We start from the raw sequence: 16097 nt of genomic DNA, 5'->3' as shown, positions 1-16097 counted from the left end.
TGAATGTTACACTATGCATGCATTTTCTAACCTGTTTTAATACTGATCCACAAAGTTTTTTAGTTTTAATGAACTGTTTCATTTGATTTTATTTAATTAGTTATAGATTTATTATTTTCATCAGTGTATATGCTGTTTTCTGCATTATGTACATTATATTACACAATACATACAGTCCAAAATAAAAAAAACGGCAGAAGATTTAAATGTTTGATTTTTTTTATAAAAGCACATGTTTCTAACCAAGATATATTGCCCAAACAATGGAACACATCACGCTTAAAAAAGCATTTAATATGCGGGAGTTTTAGCCATAAATGGTAAAGATGGTTTATTTTTTGTTGATGTTATCACAATTTGATCTCGTAATCCAACATTTAGAGTTACAATGTAGTTTATACTCAATAAATGGATTAGCAGCCTAAATACATTTGCAAGTCTAAATCTTGTGGTACACTTTTTGCTTCCTTTTTAGTTTATTTTTAGAAGTAAACTATTTGCTTTCTGTGGCTTATGTAACATCTAATTTTGTACTATTGAGTATTCCTGTCTGTTCATGGTAAAGTATTCTGCAGAGATTTGTAGTGTGCTTGGAATGGTATGATTAGAGTTTCCTGGCTCCTTTTCATATTTTGTAGAAGTTTTTATTAAAAATAGATAAATCATGTTTAAGATTATATCTGTGTTTTAGTGGATATCTTACAAAATTTTTGTTTTAAATATATTTTTTGAAGCTTGCTACAGTTATTTGTACATTGTTTTAAATAAATTCCTAAACCTCTCTTTTTCATGCATTTTTACAAACTTTATTCTTCTGTCTGGTTTTCAGAAATGTATGCAAGGCTTAATATATTTATTTTTATTGTAACATAATATATGCAACCGTGTAATACTTTAAAACGTAATACTACTGATAAATTTAACAGCAACCTAATGTGCATATTAGTTTTGATTTTCTACCATTGGATTTCAGACCACAAGAATCAGTGCTTTAAGCAATCATTTGCTACTACTTAGATCTGCTTGTTCCTTTTATCTTATAAAAGACAGATTTTACTATTTCTTTCAAATCCTCAAACAAGCTTACATGTGTGAGAAGATTGACAGAGTACTGTGGCTTTAAATGGCAACATTTAAATAATTGTCAGTTTTCCTCTTTTGGCAAGTACAGCACTAATCAAAAAGTACCATCATCTTTTATGAAAGGAGTTACTACTCCTAACGCAGAAAGTCAGTTAGAAGTCTCATGTGCTTTCATAAGTGCACTTCTTTGTTTAGGCCTTTACTCTGACCTTGATTTTCAAACTATACTTGAGAAGCTAAACTTCACTCATGTACAGTATGTTTATCTTTTATGCAGGTAAACAATATGCATAATATATTTTATACAAAAGGCTAGTTTATTTTGCAGTTGGAAATGAAAAAAATAATTTTTTTTAACATTAATTTGTTCTAAAATACATACTATACGAAATACATTTTATAGATTTGTGTGTTAGGAAATATATGGTTTAATGAACACTTATAAGTAAAGTTATTGTTGGGGTAGTCAAATGATATGACACACTGACAAAAGCACACTGGAAAAAAGAATGCCCATAAAGGTGTGCTGTTAAAAATGCACTCAGACAATGCAAAAGCATGTCAATTAAAGAACAACCATACTGTGCAATTTATAACATCACATTATATGCAAAAATGCTCAATGGTATGAACTTTATGTTTGTATCTTGTGATGACATGCCCAATGCGTTTGAAGAGATTGTGGATAATGTAATAGCTAGTAAACAGACACACTTATTGTTAAGTTGTAGCTAAGTATCTGCAGTGTTAAGTGCAGGGTACAGCAGTTACAGATGGAGGGGAGCAAACTACCTGATGGACATCAAATTCTCTATTAGCATCCCATCTCTTTCACAGCTTTCTAGGGAGCACTGTCCAGAGTCTTGTCTAGTCTTGTGTTGATTTTTAAATAAGAGTGCCTATTATTCTCTAATAGTCTGGCTTTTCCTGTGTCAGGGGGTGAGTGGGCGGAGCAGTCTGGTTGAGGTTGAACCCCTAGCGGATGACTGAAGTTGGATGTTGGAGGTAAAGTACGCTTATGAGGATCAAAGAGCAGATGTGCAACTGAAAGAATGGAAAAACGTAAGAGAAACTGAAGACAGCGAAACATTATTGGAGGCAAGAGTCGGTGCCCTGAGAATTCACATGTGGGAAATGGGTTCATGATGAGTTGGCTACAGTTTGGCAGGTGTATAATGGGATGTGGTTTGCAATCATTCCAAGTACAAGGTGAGGCGTGACTTATCCTGGTGCTGCATATAGCTTGCTTAAACACACTAGATTTCAGTGATTTATCTGTTGTGTTGCAGAGTAAAATAATAAATATGGTTGGCTGTCTGCAAGCTCAAGCTACTCATTCTGAATGAGGTCCGTCTGTCTTGGTCTCCACTGTCTTGGTGCTTGTTACAATGCTTTATCGCCAGAGCCACCCAAATCAAGGTATTTAATTGCTTCTTGAAACAGTTTATACAAACCTAAGGATGGGTGTCGCATTTAAACTTTTTGCAAAGGATTTCACATAATGTGGGGCAATGAATTTCATAGTACAGTGCCCTTTCATTTACATGATTTTATGTTTTCTCTCTATTTGTATATGGTGCTATTCCTCATGTTGTATATTTTGTGTTGCAAGTTTTCTTTAGAGTGGCACGGTGGCGCAGTGGATAGCGCTGCTGCCTCGCAGTTGGGAGACCTGGGGACCTGGGTTCGCTTCCCGGGTCCTCCCTGCGTGGAGTTTGCATGTTCTCCCCGTGTCTGCGTGGGTTTCCTCCGGAGGCTCCGGTTTCCTCCCACAGTCCAAAGACATGCAGGTTAGGTGGATTGCCGATTCTAAATTGGCCTTAGTGTGTGGGTGTGTTTGTGTGTGTCCTGCGGTGGGTTGGCACCCTGCCTGGGATTGGTTCCTGCCTTGTGCCCTGTGTTGGCTGGGATTGGCTCCAGCAGACCCCCGTGACCCTGTGTTCGGATTCAGCGGGTTGGAAAATAGATGGATGGATGGAAGTTTTCTTTGTAGCACTTTAAATTGCACGGTACAGTGACTCTTTACTAGCTGTGTGCATTTGTTGCTGCCTGAATGTTTTATGTATGTCAGTGCTCTTTTTATTACCTTGTACTTTTGTCATGATACCCAGTTTCACAGTGGGTTGGCAGTGGTCTCACAAATGTCATCGTCAACATGGAGTTTGCATATTTTTACAATGTCAAAGAGGAAGCCTCTTGCACAAACAGTTTAGTTGATAGAACTTTGTTTTGTTAATTATTAACATTCCTGTTAGTGTTTCTGTCACATTCTTATATCCTCACGTCATTTTTTTTTCTGCTTTGGCTAATTACCAATTAATGTAGGCACAAAACTTGTACTATCAGTGTATAGGTTTATACACAATAATGACATGTCTTAGGGCTCATTTATACTTCACACTCAGAACGCATATGCGCCCGCATCATGGCCGCCACGCGTTCTGAGCGTTCATTTGATGCGTCCTCTGAGCAGGTCCTCAGAAATTAAGGCGATGCGTACGCGAGTTGCAGTACCAGCAAAAAGTCGGGGGGGCGCAGTGTGCTAAAAGTTGGAATGTGACGTCAGAGTCTCTGTTTACTGTCTACATGTGACAGAAAGCCGCTTTGCGGATCCTACGAGATCGGTGTGCGCACTTTGATATTTGATAAATGGTTCGATGTGGATGTGAAGCAAAATGCCGACATACAAATGTATTCGTGGTGCTTTTATATTCAAGCGTCGCATATTCCCGATCATAATGACACAATATGTTTTAAAATTGTCACATACCGTCTTCTGTGCTATCTTTTTTCTAGGGCTTCCTCTGCTCCTGACAGCAGCGAATCACCAGCAATAGATCGCCACACTGAGCACATTAAATGTATGATATTCCAACTGTCTGCACATTTAGAATCCTTAGATTTATACTTGATATCACTTTCATGATGAAAAGCATTAAAGTATGTATATTACATTTTACTGATAAATCTGTAATTTCATTTAAATAATGAATACTGTTAATAATTACACACATGGAGTGACACAGTGGCGGAGCGTTAGCGCTTCTGTCTTGCAGGGAGTCACGTCGCTGATATTCCCTGCCTGGAGTTTACACGTTTTCCTGCTGTGTTTCCTCAGTGTGCTCCAGTTTCCTTCCAAAGATATGCAGATTTGGGGATTTGGTGCTGCTAAAATGACGCTAGTGTATGTGTGTGCTTGTATTCACCTTGCGATGAGCCGAGGCATCTTCCAGGGATTGTTTCCCACTCGTGCCCAATGCTTGCTGGAATTGACACATCCCTGGATTTAATCAATAAACATCCTTTTCAGAGGTATTGCGGTACGGTGTCATCGGAATTTAATGGGTGTTCTAGGCAATTCACAACACAGAGAAGCCGAACATGTTCTCACCGTGATAATATCTCGCACTGCCACCTGGCAGATTCCTCCAGATGTACGCAAAGTACGTGTGCAAGTATAAACATTTCAATGCTTGCATAGCAGGAGCGTCCGCTGCAGCATGCGTCTCGTCGCGTCGCGTGAAGTATACGGTGCATTCGGAAACTATTCACAGCGCATCACTTTTTCCACATTTTGTTATGTTACAGCCTTATTCCAAAATGTATTAAATTCATTTTTTCCTCAGAATTCTACACACAACACCCCATAATGACAACGTGAAAAAAGTTTACTTGAGGTTTTTGCAAATTTATTAAAAATAAAAAAACTGAGAAATCACATGTACATAAGTATTCACAGCCTTTGCCACGAAGATCAAAATTGAGCTCAGGTGCATCCTGTTTCCCCTGATCATCCTTGAGATGTTTCTGCAGCTTAACTGGAGTCCACATGTGGTAAATTCAGTTGATTGGACATGATTTGGAAATGCACACACCTGTCTATATAAGGTCCCACAGTTGACAGTTCATGTCAGAGCACAAACCAAGCATGAAGTCAAAGGAATTGTCTGTAGACCTCCAAGACAGGATTGTCTCGAGGCACAAATCTGGGGAAGGTTACAGAAAAATTTCTGCTGCTTTGAAGGTCCCAATGAGCACAGTGGCCTCCATCATCCGTAAGTGGAAGAAGTTCGAAACCACCAGGATTCTTCCTAGAGCTGGCCGGCCATCTAAACTGAGCGATCGGGGGAGAAGGGCCTTAGTCATGGAGGTGACCAAGAACCCAATGGTCACTCTGTCAGAGCTCCAGAGGTCCTCTGTGGAGAGAGGAGAACCTTCCAGAAGGATAACCATCTCTGCAGCAATCCACCAATCAGGCCTTTATGATAGAGTGGCCAGACGGAAGCCACTCCTTAGTAAAAGGCACATGGCAGCCCGCCTAGAGTTTGCCAAAAGGCACCTGAAGGACTCTCAGACCATGAGAAAGAAAATTCTCTGGTCTGATGAGACAAAGATTTAACTCTTTGGTGTGAATGCCAGGCGTCACGTTTGGAGGAAACCAGGCACTGCTTATCACCAGGCCAATACCATCCCAACAGTGAATCATGGTGGTGGCAGCATCATTCTGTGGGGATGTTTTTCAGCGGCAGGGACTGGGAGACTAGTCAGGATAAAGGGAAAGATGACTGCAGCAATGTACAGAGACATCCTGGATGAAAACCTGCTCCAGAGTTCTCTTGACCTCAGACTGGGGCGACGGTTCATCTTTCAGCAGGACAACGACCCTAAGCACACAGCCAAGATATCAAAGGAGTGGCTTCAGGACAACTCTGTGAATGTCTTTGAGTGGCCCAGCCAGAGCCCAGACTTGAATCCGATTGAACATCTCTGGAGAGGTCTTAAAATGGCTGTGCACCAACGCTTCCTATCCAACCTGATGGAGCTTGTGAGGTGCTGCAAAGAGGAATGGGCGAAACTGGCCAAGGATAGGTGTGCCAAGCTTGTGGCATCATATTCAAAAAGACTTGAAGCTGTAATTGCTGCCAAATGTGCATCGACAAAGTATTGAGCAAAGGCTGTGAATGCTTATGTACATGTGATTTCTCAGTTTTTTTATTTTTAATAAATTTGCAAAAACCTCAAGTAAACTTTTTTCACGTTGTCATTATGGGGTGTTGTGTGTAGAATTCTGAGGAAAAAAATAAATTTAATCCATTTTTGGAATAAGGATGTAACATAACAAAATGTGGAAAAAGTGATGCGCTGTAAATACTTTACGGATGCACTGTAACTCCGGCCTTGGGGTTGTTGTGGTCAAAGTGCAGCGAGTTTCCAAGATGCAGAAGAAAAGCAAATGGTGAGAGCTAGAATGACAGTTTGCTTAAATTAAAAGCCATGTTTGAATATTTCAGCTTTCTTGACTGAAATACATATTGAACAAGACAAAAACCCCACACTAAATACATAACTGCATTGATGCATTTATAATTAAACTAGACAAAGAGCCCGTTTCGACAACATAAGATGAAACGGGCACGAGTTTGTGTCAGCAGTGTATGAAGAACAAATGATAATTAACGAAGAAGTTGTTTTGTAATGATTGTAGTCCGCTTTACTCATTACTGTACAGGCTTGTACTGTTAGTTGATGAATTTTCCAGGCCTATAGTATAATATTGAATGATGAATGTTCCAGTACAATATGGAATAGTAATAAGTATAAGCACCACAAACCTGATATAGGTGTATTGAATGAATGCGTAATTGAATCAGAATGCGTAATTAGGTCTCGAGCTGTAGTCGAAATCGCCTTTCAGGCCTCTAGAGCTTTAATTGAAGTCGCCTTTCTCTTTGAATTTTTGTGGCCGTAAATCCGCCGCCTGCCACGATGTTGGGGTTGGATGTCGGTCTCGTAAGGTTTTTTGGGCAGCTGCGCAGAAGGCGACTGCGCATTCGGCTTCGGACGTGCGCAGAAGGCGACTGCGCATTTGGCTTCGGACGGAAGTGAGTGAGTGAGTGAGTGAGTGAGTGAGTGAGTGAGGAGGCAGGCGAATTATGTATTAAGATACAAACCAATACAATGAAATTTGATTTTTGTACCAAAATTACGTGTTCTTTATCTTAGTTTTTAGTAAAAATATTTTGTTTTAGTATTTAGAGGTTTTACATGTACTGATTTGTTCAAATATTCAGTTTCTTTATATGTAAAACTATCTTTAGTGAAACACTGCTTACGACTGAAGTTAACTAAAAACAGTTGTGGATTGTTTCAGATCAAATACATTTCTTAAATGGATGGAATTGTTTATACTATTTGAATATTAAATTGAATCATTGATTATGGAGCTTCATTACTAGACAGCGAATCAAACACATGCCTCAACAGTTCGTTTTTTACCCACAATGACAATCAACTTTTTTTCTGATTAGGCATCATTATTATTTCATTATGTACATTATTTAATTGTTCTTAATTCCATCCAGCAACAACATATTTCTTTTTTGTTTCAATAGTGTTTCATATTTTTGCAGTGGTAGCATTCTATATCATCTAAGAAAAGTTTATCATGCAGTTAGAATTAGCCGTATTTAACACATTATATAGATTTTACTGTGAAATACTGGATAATATTTAATAAATATACAGTTTTTAATTATAGTTTCATGGAGGTGCAGTGGTTAGACCTGTTGTACCTTTGGGGTTCTGGGTTCAAGGTCTAGCTGGGGCACAGTGTGGATTTTGTACATTCTTCCATTGTGTGCTTTCTTCAGTTTACCTTTTTCTTCAGATACATTGGTTTCCTTCCATATTCCAATGCTTTTATAGACTCTAGACTCTAAATTAGAACTGCATGGGTGTGAGTGTGGTTATTTTTATTTACCATGGCTGGTACTTACGTTGTTCTCATAGTGCCCAAGAGGTTCCAGTTCTTCGTAACCTTGTATTGGAGTAAACTGCTTCAGAAATACAGTGATCCCTCGCTATATCGCGCTTCGCCTTTCGTGGCTTCACTCCATCGCGGATTTTATATGTAAGCATATTTAAATATATATCGCGGATTTTTTGCTGGTTCGCGGATTTCTGCGGACAATGGGTCTTTTAATTTCTAGTACATGCTTCCTCAGTTGGTTTGCCCAGTTGATTTCATACAAGGGATGCTATTGGCAGATGGCTGAGAAGCTACCCAACTTACTTTTCTCTGTCTCTCTTGCGCTGACTTTCTCTGATCCTGACGTAGGGGGATTGAGCAGGGGGGCTGTTTGCACACCTAGATGATACGGACGCTCGTCTAAAAATGCTGAAAGATTATCTTCACGTTGCTATCTTTTGTGCAGCTGCTTCCTGAAACGACATGCTGCACGGTGCTTCGCATACTTAAAAGCTCGAAGGGCACGTATTGATTTTTGACTGAAAAACAAACTCTGTCTCTCTCTCTCTCTCTCTCTCTCTCTCTCTCTCTTTCTCTCTCTCTCTCTCTCTCTCTCTCTCTCTCTCTCTCCCTGCTCCTGACGGAGGGGGTGTGAGCTGCCGCCTTCAACAGCTTTGTGCTGCGGTGCTTCGCATACTTAAAAGCCAAACAGCCCTATTGATTTGTTTGCTAGAGATTGTTTTCTCTATCTATGTGACATTCTGTGCTCCTGACACGCACTCCTTTGAAGAGGAAGATATGTTTGCATTCTTTTAATTGTGAGACAGAACTGTCATCTCTGTCTTGTCATGGAGCACAGTTTAAACTTTTGAAAAAGAGACAAATGTTTGTTTGCAGTGTTTGAATAACGTTCCTGTCTCTCTACAACCTCCTGTGTTTCTGCGCAAATCTGTGACCCAAGCATGACAATATAAAAATAACCATATAAACATATGGTTTCTACTTCGCGGATTTTCTTATTTTGCGGGTGGCTCTGGAACGCAACCCCCGCGATGGAGGAGGGATTACTGTAAATGAATGAAAGAACGTGTTTGTCTAAGTATCATGACAGATAAGGAGAATCCGTTTTTCTTAAAGGTTGTGTATTTAAACAAAGCACCTAATGTTTCTTTTAATTATGTGCTGCTTTGTTGTGTTTCACAATGGCTACCTATTATATATTCTATCCACAATTACATTATTCAAGAGTCAGAAGTTTATACTTTAGAATGTTGTAATTTATAGTTTAATAAACATTTATCTTGGCATGTTTTAGTGCTATACATTTCTTAATTTTTCTAATCACATATATCATATATCTACTTGTAACAAAATTATATGAAATAATACATATGTTATAAATTTATTTTAGCTTCTTTTCTTACTTTTTTAGTTTTCTTGTTATAACATGCAGCAGTCTCTTAGAGAACTTTTTTCCCATCTAATTATTTGTCATCCATCCATCCATCCATCCATTTTCCAACCCGCTGAATCCGAACACAAGGTCACGGGGGTCTGCTGGAGCCAATCCCAGCCAACACAGGGCACAAGGCAGGAACTAATCCTGGGCAGGGTGCCAACCCACCACATTATTTGTGGTAGTATTTGTTATAAAATATACAGTTACATTTATTTTAAAAGTGAATTTACAAAAAATTGAGGTATTTTGGATAATAGCATTGTGTAAAAATTTGATTTGGTGATGTTGACAGCAAATGGTAAGAAGCAACAAAATTTTGAGGCATCTTTACACTATTACAGAACATGTGCTCTAGAAGGCTACAGACCACAGAAGGCAGAGCACAAAGAGAACCATTTTAAGTTAACAGAGCATTAGCGAGCATATTGCTGTACATTATACTGTAGATGCGTAAGCAGTAATTGGCATATCCCGGACACATGAGAGGAAATTATGAGAAAGGTTGAGACTAGCAAAATGTTGCTCAGTTTTGTTCTTAGTAAGGTACATTCTGGCAATTTTGTCTTATTCTTGCATCCGAGAGTGCCACCACTTTATGGCTAACATATATATTTCAGGTGAGCTGGAGCACTGAGCTACCCTTTTTTGTGCATCATTGGTTTGTTTTTCATCAACCTCCAGGAAAGACAAAAATATCTATTCAGTTACAAAGGTGCAGTTAGGGTAGAAATCCAAGGATTCCAAAGATTAAGATAATAAACAAGGCTCTTTCTTTAAGGAAGGTGCTAAGCATAAAGAGGAATAAACACGCTTCAGCCAGCTGCAGTAATGTAGAGGTTGATATTCTTAGCAATGTTGTTTTATGCATGATTTCATGGTATGCTTCAACTTATTAATTATTTGAAAATCTCTTGGTGATAATCTTTGCAACCTAAGAAGAGGTTGTAACCTATACAGTACAAGGCAATGATATAGTTGACAGATTTAATTGGCATTTAAAAAGGCAACAATATAGGAGGATTTAGACTTACTTGCTCATCTGTGATGTCAGTAATGTTTGTATTGTACAGCTGTAACATATGATGCCACGCTGTGTCTGGTGAGCATCTACTAGGCATAATTCTTTCACCAACTTGCATGAGTCATTACTTAAATGATGTAAAGAATTTATTATATGCTAAAAATAAATGCTCTATTACTTATGAACACTTTGTAATCACTACAGTTTCTTTTTTTTTTGTTCCTGGTGCCTCCTGACTCACCAGTATGAGAAAACCCCAAGATATGATATACTGTTCAACTCGTCTTGATGTCTATTTATGCAGGACATCAAGATTTGGGGTTTTTCCCTATTTTGAGCCCTCTAGACCTGAAAAACACTCATTTTTTTTTGATGTTTTTGGATTATATTTGTGTAGGAAATTATAGTCTTACGATACAGAGTAAACTAATTTGTGTCTTAAGCAAAAATGATCAGAAGGACTTGGAAGTTGTGCATGCCACATCAGCTGAGAGGTTCACCTCCTAATGTAGTATTAGGGATCAAAGTTACTGCATTTCCCAAAACTTAAAAAAAAAAAAAAAAAAAACATGGATAGGTAAAACTGGCATGTAAAGTATCATTTTATGCTATTGTAAAGTTGCTGATTATGAATATGATGTTAGTTTTGATTTTTGATCCTTTATTAGGGATCTAGTCCTCTATGTACTATAAGAATCCAAAAAATAAACACATTTTTGTTACAATTGAGAATGTTTAGACTTCAAATATTTATATTGAAGTACACCTTTTAATATTTCAAATATTTGACACAACTATTCTTGTTTATTATGCATGTTTCCATCATGAAGTAAAATATCACATTTCATATGCATACCCAGAATTAGGGCGGCTTATGCTAATTCAGTCTTTTAAGCATTGGCATCTAGATGGAAAAAATGATTTTAACAAATGCCTGAAATGCTTGACAAGATATCTTTGTACATCTCATTTGAACAAATTGGTGAATTCACCTATATTCATGTTAAATTACAAAATATTTGTAGTATACGTTACAGTGTGCATTGATTTTTAATTTTTTACAGAACCAGCAAATGAGGAGGAAGATCATGCCTGCCCACATTGTGAAAGTAGCTTCTCAAGTCAGGAAATACTTGCTGCTCACGTACAAACACTTCACCAAAAACCCAGTGAAGAAAAAGAGTTCAAATGTAGAAACTGTGGAAAGAAATTTCCAGTCAAACAGGCTTTACAAAGGCAGTAAGTAACTTGCAAATATTTTGTTTTACATTAAATTTTGTTGTTTTTGTTTTTTTTTTTTTTTTTTTTTTTTTTTACAAATCGTTAATAGTATAGTTACATTCACTATTTCTTATTAAATTCACTATTTCTTTTATAAAGAATTCCTTGCAGCCAAAATGCACAATTTCAAAAACAGATATACATGTTTTTATATAGAAATGTGTGACTAACTGCTGATACACAAATATTAAACATGGGAGTAACACAAGCACATTAGATGAATTCATCATTATAGCATTATTACTTACCCACCTGAATAGTGCCCAGACTGTCCTGATTCATCTCTACAATAGTTGTCTTCTTCCATTTATCTATTGACTTTACTGTTACTGATCTAATGAATTGAGCCCCTTTTCACTACTCAATTAGTGGGGGATGTGGGGGACAACAAGTGGGTTATATATCACATATGTTTCATACGACATGTTTTTTACCGAGATTAATTTCTGTTCTACTTGGATTGTGGTTAATTGGCATAGATTGCCTTTAAATTAGTCTTGTAGTGGTCAGTAAATTAGTTTATTATTTTAGATTTTTCACTCTTCTGATTCAGTATTTTAGGTGGGGTTGTGGTTAGTACCAATCCCACACAACTCTAAAAGACTGGAGTTTGCATATGGTTTTTCTCTGGTTACTTTAGTAGTGTCCCACATCCTAAAGGTATGTGTGATGGTGCGGGTCTACTTCCTGCTCCCTCTTCGCTTTTGGGAGCCTCTTGAACCTGACACCATCAGTACTGTAACTGAGATGGCAGATGAGGACAAAACATACCAAGAAAGCGCTCTAGACTGGATGGTGAAAAGTGTAAGTGCTTTTATTATATAAAATTCACAAAACAAGTTTCCCACGTGTAATGTTCAAAACTGTCAATAAATAACAATCCATAAAAAAAGTGAACGGTGAAGGTTAAAATCAATAATTAGAGAAATCTGTTAAAAACGAGGTTAAAACAACGCAGTGCAGGAAACTCATTTAAAATGTGCGAGCCCTGGTGCCTTCCTTTAAACTGACACCTCTCTGGCTTATCCTGTTTGGACCTCGCAGCCTGAAGAGACGTCGACCAGCAGGTGCAGATAACAATATCTCTTCTGGCCCGTGTTCCCCGCCGCCAATCCCATGATGTCCACAGGCAACCACCAAGCCCTGCTCTGCCTGAATCGCTACCAATCCAGGCTCCACCCAACACAAGCGCTCTGCAGTTCCACCGCTGCCAATGGCTCCACCTGGTAAAAGTACACCTCAGCATGATGGTCGCTTCTACTCCCTAAAACACTCAACAGGAGTGACCCACAGCCCCTTCTTGAGCCAATTCCACTCACTCCTCCTTGGGGCTGTATTCCCGTCCACCTGCTTCCACTCTGTTCACTGGCATGTTTTCTCTATGTTTTCTCCCTCCTGCTTCACCTGTCTTTTAACCTCCGCTCTCTTCTTGACTCTTTTACCCACTTTCCTCTTGATCTTGTGCTCCCCTTTATAGGCTGGGGAGCTGTTGCCGATGCGATCCCTGATTACCTCCCCGGGCTGATAATAAGGTAACCATACTGGCAGCTGACCGCCTCGCACCAACCTGGAGATGGAGCGTATTCGGCAGACCACTCACACCTGCTCCCACTCCCTGTGCGAGCGCATTCATTTTTTATTTATTAATTAAAATGGTCACTCATTAAGGCTTATTATCAGCCCGGGGCGGTAATCAGGGATCGCATTGACAACAGCTCCCCAACTAATAGAATCTATTAGATTGGACAAGTGGTCATGCTTACACTCTCTCTCTCTGTCTGTCTCTCTATTGATTTTTTGAAAATGATGAAAATCAACCTCCTCTGTTGTTTTGAAAAAGAATAACCAATGTAGACGAGGGAAGAATTGGGAGGAGTCCTAAGAATTATTGGGCTGCCAACAAGATCACCCTTTTAATCCAATTCTAGCAATTAGTAAAGCAAACAGGTGCTTTACTTGTCCTGGAGTGATAGAGCTTAAAAGGTGATCCTCCAACGCACTTGTGTGACACCAGTCATAAACACATTCATTCATACCTTTATAATATTCTCCCTTCTTGTTGCTGTTTTAAGAATTCACTTGGGTTATGTATACAATTTAAATGCCTTTTAAAGGAGAGAGCAGGAATCTGGTTGGGAGCTTTGGACATTTAGCAAGAGTAGGAGAAGGCAAATGGAAACGGGATGAAATTTCATTGGAGCAGGGTGAAAGTTTTTTTTGAGAGTGGTTAAGAGGGAAATTGGAAAATCAGTACCGTGCAGACCAGTACACCAGTCCATCACAGGACCAATTCAAGTATGTAAAACAACTACAATTTGTATCCCAAAATTTATTAAAACAGGTATTTTTGTAGTTTTTAGTAAAGTACACCTATCTGCAATTATTTTTTGTTAGTAAACAAGAACTATTTTTAAAACATGACTGTAAAGTAAAATTTCAGTACCATTTAAAAAGAAATCTATGAAATGAGACGCACTCCAAAAACTGTCCAGAGGAGGAGACTTGGAAGAACATGATAGCATTGTTAGGTACAATGGCAGCACTTAATTTTAATGGTGGTTCAATAATCTTCCCTTGAGTTTGAGGTACACTTACTGCTCAGAATCAACATGAAAGTTCAAACTGATGTGAGCAATTTAAAGTTTTGTTTCATTAATAATAAATCAGTTCTGTGATAAAAAATAAGGTGACATATGATTTATCATCGTTAAAGCTAACTGTTTCATCCAGGTCCTTGTTAGTTGGATCAATTCCTTAGTAATACTCTACTATTTCTACTACCACTACAATGCTAATTTAGGTTGTGTGAAATATTTAAGAGAAATAAAAGAAGATGTGCCCTTATAGGTCAGTGATAGTTGTGCCTGAAGTTGAAATAAGATCCCACTACCACAGAGATGGTGAATTCTTCCCTTGTTTTGAGAATAGAATGTTGTATAATTACAAGCATTCTTGATTCATTTGGGTGGGTCAGTGTTGCTTCCCTTTGTGATTTTTGCTTGTATTTGTATGTTGTTTCTGCCCCCCCCCCCCCCCTTCTGGAAGTTAGTCTTTGTTGTCAAAATTAAATATATTTTAATTATAGTAGAATTGTATTCATACAAACTACATTGATTTTAGACAAAACAAAAATTAGTAAACTCATGTATTTTAGTCATTAAAAGTATCTCCCTTTCAGTAGTTGTTTTTTTTTTCAACAATACAATCAATAATACATAGCAAATACAATGAAATGTACTGGAGAGCACCAGTGATACCCAGAGAACCCTATGCAGAATAAAACAGTAAAATAATAAAAAAGAATTTGTTATATTATGGTCTTTGAAATTTATCTTGAAAATGTGTTTAATCAGTAAATTTTTGCATCATGATTTTTATATTATAAAAACCAAAAAACTCAGTTAAGAGGATCACAGTGAATAGGAAATACTTAGATAACTTTGATTTTTGCATTTTTGTAATGACAAACATTATTGTTTATGAGTAATGATAATCACTGATCATAATTAATGTTTTCCAAAATGAGAACTGGTGATTATGTCAGTTTCCTAAGAGAAAGTCTGTGTTATTCAGAAGTCTATCAGGAAATAATCAGTATGCTAATGATACAGAAGTGTGACCTACTGTATTTGTATATGTAAAAAATATTATTTTGTCAAAGGTGAAACAATACATTCTAAAAAAATAACTTTACTCCAACTATAAAGCAAGGTTGTTGATGTGGTGTAACCTCAGGACCGGGACAGTTCACAGCTGATGAGAAAACAATATATTCTAGTTTCAGCCAGTAAAATTTCTTTAAAGGAATATCTAGGTTTCTTTCCATGACTTAAATTTTAACAGAATTTAGATAATGCAGCTTGATAGAAATCCAAAATGCACAAGTTTATCTGTTTGCTAATTGTCTGAAGCAAAAGATATTTAAACACACAGGCAAGATAGCTGAAGTTTTGAAAGTGATGATGCAGTTTTATAAAAGTGAATGAATCAAAATACCTTTAGGCCAAACACTGAGATTGAAAAACAGGAGAAAAAAATGTTCATCTAAAGTCATTGTTGCATAGAAAAGTGCAACAAATTACTAAATATAAAAGTTACACAATTTTTCCAATAAGAATTCTGCAAATAACTATAATTCGATTCAGGCTATGGTGATATACAACAGGACCCGAGGTCATTGTTTAGTTGCTGCTTGGTCTATGAATATAAAAAACAAGCCAAATACATTAAGAACATATTTCCAAATTCAGAACTAGCTCAAAATGTAATTTCTGGCCTACTTTATTGTTTTTGACTTTGTTATTATTGAATCTGAAAGGTCAATGTTTTTTCACACCTTGACCAATTTTCAAAACATTTTTAATTCTAATTGTTCCAAAGGAATGTATCACTTGGGTCTTTTATGTAAATTGTCCACACTTGTCTGATCAATAACAAATTAATGTGGCATTAGAGCACACCTACCTACTGGAAGGCAAGTACAGTAGGTGTGGAGAGAGAGAGTT

The 16097-nt window shown here is 37.5% G+C and overlaps 1 protein-coding gene across 2 annotated transcripts in view; it reads left to right on the top strand.

The window, feature by feature from the left end:
- prdm5 (PR domain containing 5) overlaps positions 1–16097 on the top strand; it is a 295484-nt gene that overhangs the window by 64300 nt on the left and 215087 nt on the right. For both annotated transcript variants that reach the window (XM_028802172.2, XM_028802169.2), the window contains exon 5: positions 11376–11550. In XM_028802172.2, coding sequence (XP_028658005.1) covers positions 11376–11550 — 175 coding nt within the window. The remainder of the gene's footprint in view (positions 1–11375; positions 11551–16097) is intronic.

The sequence above is a fragment of the Erpetoichthys calabaricus genome, chromosome 5 (genome assembly GCF_900747795.2).
Source record: "Erpetoichthys calabaricus chromosome 5, fErpCal1.3, whole genome shotgun sequence".
Classification (NCBI taxonomy): domain Eukaryota; kingdom Metazoa; phylum Chordata; class Cladistia; order Polypteriformes; family Polypteridae; genus Erpetoichthys; species Erpetoichthys calabaricus.
Note: the sequence above shows the minus strand (reverse complement) of the source record. Positions and strands in the feature narration are given on the sequence as shown.